The sequence below is a fragment of the Centruroides vittatus genome, unplaced genomic scaffold (genome assembly GCF_030686945.1).
Source record: "Centruroides vittatus isolate TY-2023 unplaced genomic scaffold, ASM3068694v2 contig_754, whole genome shotgun sequence".
In the NCBI taxonomy this organism is placed as follows: Eukaryota; Metazoa; Arthropoda; class Arachnida; order Scorpiones; family Buthidae; genus Centruroides; species Centruroides vittatus.
The window spans coordinates 929,422-936,247 of NW_027122490.1; the positions used below are offsets into that span (position 1 = coordinate 929,422).

Genomic DNA, 6,826 nt, shown 5'->3' on the forward strand with positions numbered 1-6,826 from the left:
ACTGGACTCTCCTGTAAAATACTTTCATCAAACTCTCAGCCAAAACCATTTTTTTATGATTGAAGACTTTTTGATCCTTGGGCTTTGAATATCTCTTATCTGACTGACCATGTAAATTACAATTAACAAGAAATCACAGGAAAATATAATATTGTTGAATGAATTAAAATTTTAGTTTAATAAAAAGGACAGTTTGTCTCTTGTTTCCTCCTTGTGGTCTGTTTTTATTCTCTATAAAAAAAAATAGAAAACCCCTATTTACATGGATTGAGTGTGTCAGTACTTAATGAAAAACTGATTGGCATCAGCCTGACATAATTGATGGGTAAATTTTAGCTTAGTACAGGACTTCATTTCTGTAATATTAGGAGAGAGAGTATTTTCCTGATTCTCCTTGTGTTTAAATATGCCAAAATTAAATGATTGTTTGGATTTTTCAAGAAATGATAAAACTAATAAACTGATCTTAAATCCAGTCACAATATTGACAATTCTAATTTAAAAAGTATTTTTGTGAACTAGGATACACATCATAATAAATAAAAAATCAAATATATTACTACCAATACATACAGTACCATTTTCATTGCTCTTTTTAGAACAATCATGTCATGAATAATTGCATGCTTTTGTATAACAGAAAAAAAAAGATTTTTATTATTAGCCCATATATGTATATGTGTATTTAATAAAAATTATATAAATTTTTATTATTTACTTTTATTTATTTATTTATTTATTTATTTTTCTAGAAAATTACAGGAAAAGATATTATTTATACAGCTTTAGTTGGGAAACCAAGTGAAATAACTTATCATCATGCTGAATATTGTGTACAACAGCAGGGCAAGAAATTAGGTGTAGAAAATTCAGTGAGAAGACTTTATGCTATTGGGTAAGTTTTATAATCATATATTTGTAAAATTAATCTAAGTTTTTCAATTGTCAAAATATTTACTGTGAATAGAATGTGATCAATATATTTTATATCATTAGTTATGTGAAATAACATAAATGTAGATTAATTTATATTTAATATAAATAGATAAGAATTAATACTACTTAATAAAATCTTTACAAATAAGCTCATTACAATTATGTGGAAAAATAGATGATTGCCCAAAAAACCCTCAACTAGAATTTTTTACCAGTGGAACTGCTTTAGTAGAAACTGGAAAAAATAATAGACACACTGTTTTTATTATCAGGTGGTATTTTACATCGATTATATTACAATAACTGATAATATTTAAAGCTGTTATATTAAAATGTTTATTTTATTAAAACATGTAATAACTTGGAAAAACTTAATTGAAAAAAATATAAATGAAACATTGGCAGCAGTAATTGAATAAAACAAGATACTTTTAAAAATTCATTTTTAGAATTAGACAAAATTTTAAGAATATTACAGACTTGTGAATAGTTAAACGATTAAATTACATTTACATGTAAAATATTTAAGAAAATAGTTTAATATCTGACACAAAATGTTTTGGTAAAATTTCTAATATGTAAATATTGTTACATATTAACTTAGTAGTTGTTAATTCTTCTCTCATTAATTACATTGATTTCTTTCTGGTCTAAGAATGCAAATTTATGAAAGAAGTTTATTGACAATCTCTTTATTACTTATTTATTTTATATACTCCATATAGGGTTTTGTTACTAGTAGTAGGGGTTAATACATTTAATGACATTTACAATAAAATTATATTTCTTCCAAACTTTCTACAGAATTTGTGTTAGAAAACAATCTGTATATCCTGTCCCCAGTAGAAATACAAACTTCACAACAATCTTCAGTTGGGCAAAAAAGAACACATTTTTTTACAATTAAATAAATAATGATTCAAAGTAGCATTTCCCTGCATACAATAAAGACATCTATCAAAAAATAAAATTAACCTTAAATTTTTTCCAAGTTAAATAAAATTTATTTAAATGTATCTGGCTATTTTTGTAACTATATAAGGCAATAGTTTATTGACAATCTCTTTATTATAATAAATTGTATATAATCTCATTTTTAATTATTTTTTCAGTAAAATTTTCTAAAGAAATAAATTTAGCATAATTTTATCAAATATGTATCATAAAAACAAAATTTCATATTGAAAGAGAAATTTTTCTCTTTCAGATTTACGTAGAATTTAAGTTTTTTTTATGTTGAAGATATATTAAGTGGTCAAATTTTTTTTCATAGAGACAATATAAATACTGATATCTATGGAGCCAATCTTTACAACAGATATGTACAGAAGAGAGCTAAATTAAGAAGAAAAGAAAAACAAACATTAGCAGCTCATTTTTCTGGAGGAGGTTTGGGTACCAGAACTGTACATTCTTCTGTTGGTTCCAGAGTTGATATTATTAGAGATTCTGATATGAATTTAGAGGTATTTTTTTGAATTTTTTTAATTATTATTCTGAATTTGTAAATAATAATTTATAAACAAACATTAAATTTTTAATTAATTTAATGTTCAAATTTTGTTTTAGTCAAATTACCATGTGTATTATGTACAAATAGTAATATTATTTTGTATTTGAAATTCAGGTAAATGAAGGAGTGGTAAATTGTCAGTCAGTTTTAGTTCATACTGGTGTATATAATGAAGATTTCCAAGATGATGATTGTGATCATTCTCCCAGGGATTTTCTTCCAGCAGAAGTCAGTTTGAAAGAACCAACTCACAGAGTAGAAAATGTTTTAAGTGCAGTAGAACTGATTTTTGAAAGAGAAAGTTTTGTTTGATAACAAATATTCATAGATGTATTATAAAATTGCTGACATTGCTACTAATACTAAAAGGCTTATTTTTAGATCCCTTTCCTGTTAATGTTAGATATTGTACTTATTTAGAAAAATTTATTTATTGTTTTTATTTCTGAAATGTAACAATATGTAATTATCTAAAATTCAAATATTCTAGCTCTGACAAAATATCATCAGATGTATTGTTTACTGTTATTTCTGATTATAAATTATAGAATATAGTTCCTTCAGTGGATTATAATTTCAGTTATAAATAGCTATTTTAAAAAATGGAAATCGTAAGAAACATTTTGAACAAATTGGAGAGAGATTTATATATCTATTTATTTTAATAAATATATTTTTTATCCCTAGTATTATTTGATGGAAAAAGTGATAATTTTGTGCATTCTCAGCATTTTAAAGATGTATTGTATTTCATTCACCATGCATTGCTGTTTGCACAATATTTAATATTAGATATTAGTATTATGTTAATCCTGTGATATGGTCATCCTATAGGAGATACCAACTGATATCTTTTGTTGACAAAGATCTACTGTCTTTATTTCACTTGTATATATTGATATATATATTATACTGTAATGAATAATTATGTTTTGTCTTAAGTTATGTTATTTTCATGAAAATAAAATCTTTTATATTTACTAATTTTGATTTTTAATTAAATAATTACATAATGACTTTGACTAAGGTAGAGGTGGGCACTCTTTTTAAGTGCATGTGGCAAAATCACCAAATCTATGCGGCCGTCCATAAATTATGTAAGGTATTTTGGGGTGGGTGGGGGTCAAGGATTTCTTACAATTTCTTACTCAGAGATAGGGGGGTAATAGATCTCGTCTTACGTAATATTTTTATTTTTATTTTTTGATCTCGTTGAGCGGTGCAGTTTTGAATTTGGCTTCAATTTGGCGGTTTCTATTAAGAACTCTCATTGTACTAATGCCATCTCGTGATGTGATAGAATAATAACGCTAGCAGAATCATGCTCTACGCATTTTTTATCATGGGAGAAAGGCCGTGTGGGGGTTTCTCTCTGTTTTTTATATTAGAATGAGTGCACCACTCCTATGGGCAAATAACACTAAGAATACATAAACCAAAATACGTGATACAAGGTAAACATAAAATTAGTATTCGGCTTTTAGTGAAAACTAAAATGTAAAACTAGAAATTATAAATTATAAACAGTCTTTTCTTCCATACTTTTTGAACATAATTGTAAAAAGCATCAAACAGTGGCTTCCAAATAAGCTTATGGAGTGGACATGACCACCTGAAACCTAGCATAAAGATTTCTAATTTCAGTACAAGTCTATTTTGATTGTAAATTGGACAATGATAGATCATATGATCAACAGTGTCTAGGTTTTCTGTAGAGCAAAAACAAGAGGCAGTTTCTGTCCAATTAAACATCCCCAGGTAGCTTCTAAAAATTATCATGCTCAGTAAGTAGTTGAGCAGTAGCAAACAAATCTCTTAAGTAGTGTTGAGAAACTGCATTCAACACTAGGAAAATAAAGTCTTGTTGTTCTACCAGTTTTACTGCTCAACCATTGTTGAATCTACTTTTGCATAATGTTGTCATAAATATAATTTTTAAGGCTGCTGCGTGATAGACAGATGTGAGTGTAGTCCAATTGTCCTTTGCAGCTGACTTAGCCTCAAAGTCAGCTTTTTCATTTCCTAGTATGCCAGTATGGCTGGGAACAAATATAAAAATTATCTTATTTACAAGATTTTTAATATGCAATTTTATTGCTATTGCAATAAAAATTTAATTTTATACAGCTTTTAGGACAAGAATCACTGTAAATGTTGATAGACAGAGTTTTGTTTTGTAGTGAAGTGGCCCACTGAACAGCTTGGTAGACAGCATCATCATCAGCTTGATAGATGGAGGTATGTGGGGGGGTATCTGTACCTACTAACATACTTTGGACAAAATATGTCAGTTTGGAGGAAGATGCAGATACCTGACCGACATAAAGGGGGCTTTTGGACCCATCTGTGTAGATATTAATGTCTGCATGGTTATCCATGAAGGAAGTGATGACACCAAGCCCTGTTCGCAGGGTTATCCCCCAGTACCCTGGGGATAACCCTGCTAACAGGGTGATGATTAGAGATAGTAGGGTAATTGCAGTGTGGTAGCATATGAACAGCCATAGATAGGAGTAGAGACCGTTGTTGAGCCTTGATGTTAGTAGTTCTGATGTAGTAGTTTAGAACCTTTTCTACAATACATAGTGGCAAAGGAAGGAGCTCTTCTAGTATCAGAGAGACATTAGTAGAAACAGTTCTGCAGCACTTTGAAATTCTGATGGCAAACTGTCTTTGAAGAGAGAGTAATTTAATTGCTACTGAATTTTTACTAGTTACATGACCCTAGCTAGAGGCAGCATAAAGTAGCATTGGTTTTATTGCCCCATTATATAGAGTTTTACAAGCTTTATGATTTAGTCTCCAGGTGCACCTAGCACATTGTTATCAGCATGTAGTTTATTTTTTGGCTTTACCCAATAAGTAATTAATATGGCAACGGAATGTGGTTTCTATTCTCTCTTGTTTTATTTTGTATGACGTTTCTGTTTACATGAACACTAGCTAGTCGATCCGTCAAAGTTTTTACGTCCTTTTGTGAAAATTAAAATTTATATTAAAATGAATATTATGACGTTGATTAATGATGATGATAATAAAAAGATTGTTAATAATTAAAAAATAAAGTTCTTAAAATAAGTTGTTCATTCGAATTTATTAAAATTTTATATTTTTAAATTTGTTCACATAAGGTCTTTTATAAATAATAGTGCATATTAATTAACTAATTAATAATAATATATTTTGGACCTGAGATTTTTAGGGTTTCATAAAAAAAATTGTTTTTTGTTAAAATCTTTTTATAAAATCATGCCTAAATATTACGTAAGATAGGGAAGGGGAGGGAGATCAAAGAAAATATTATGATTTCTTACACGGGTGGGTGGGATTCTAGAATGGCCGAAATCGCCCTTACGTAATTTATGGACGGCCCCTATGATGCAAAATTTTCTTGCATGTCAACTGAAATATTTTGGAGCGTATTATTTGGTCTAGTGCAGGCCTGGCCAACCCGCGGGCCGCATGAGGTCCGTCACTTTAAATTGTGTGGCCCGCTAAGTGATATTATATAACTATTAAAACTTTTATTTCCCGTTATGTGTATAGCAAAACAATTAAATAAATGAAAATTTGCATGTGTCATTGTTATAATGCGCAAGTATGAGTACGAACTCTTGGTATAACAATAAAATCTTATTCATTTTGTATTTGTTTTACTTTTTTAAAAGCATGTTTGCCTAAATTGTGGCCACCGTAATGTTACGCGTGATCAAAGTGGCCTGGTCTAGTGGCTAGACGATTCTACAGAAAAGCTAATTTAGGCAGATTTTCTGCCAAATTGACAACTTTGTAAGTCAGTTGTCTTGGAAATAGGATGTTTGTTTTATTGGGCTGCAATTTGAAAAAATTGTACACACATTCCCACTGTCGTCCGTGTATCTGTCCGTCTTTTCTTAAGTTCGAGAATGGAGTTAAACAGATGAAAAATGAGACCAGATATGGAAACTTTAGGGGCAGGAGCACCCGATTAACTATACACGGACTTTCGATGCAAACCAGAAGTTGTGTTATTTCAATTCAAATATTTTTACCTGAAAGGTATTAGATAGATGACCAGCACGACTCTATTGTTAAAGGAAAAGTATGATGTACAGGGGCAAACCACTACCAGAGTCAATGGATTATCTGGTCACCGATTGCAAGCAGAGCCGATAGACATACTGGTCCTTGCGTTGCCAATAGCTCCAATGCTACGATACTGGCGTAATAAATATTTCTAACACTTCGAGCGCTTCAATCGCTTAAAGACGTAAGTGTGGGGACCACCGGGAGGTCGGACGGAGTCGGACCTCCTTTATCTCGGTTCACCGGTCGGTTAAGACCTGCCCACTATCAAGGATGGCTTGTCCAGTCTGGAACTAATTAATTTTCAGGTCG

At 30.0% G+C, this 6,826-nt stretch overlaps 1 protein-coding gene across 2 annotated transcripts in view; it reads left to right on the plus strand.

Annotated features, from left to right (window-relative positions):
• LOC136981420 (haloacid dehalogenase-like hydrolase domain-containing 5) overlaps positions 1-3,433 on the plus strand; it is a 56,641-nt gene extending 53,208 nt beyond the window's left edge. For both annotated transcript variants that reach the window (XM_067277737.1, XM_067277738.1), the window contains exons 8-10: positions 753-895; positions 2,210-2,402; positions 2,564-3,433. In XM_067277737.1, coding sequence (XP_067133838.1) covers positions 753-895; positions 2,210-2,402; positions 2,564-2,761 — 534 coding nt within the window. In that variant the 3' untranslated portion in view covers positions 2,762-3,433. The remainder of the gene's footprint in view (positions 1-752; positions 896-2,209; positions 2,403-2,563) is intronic.
• The last annotated feature ends 3,393 nt before the right edge of the window (positions 3,434-6,826 follow it).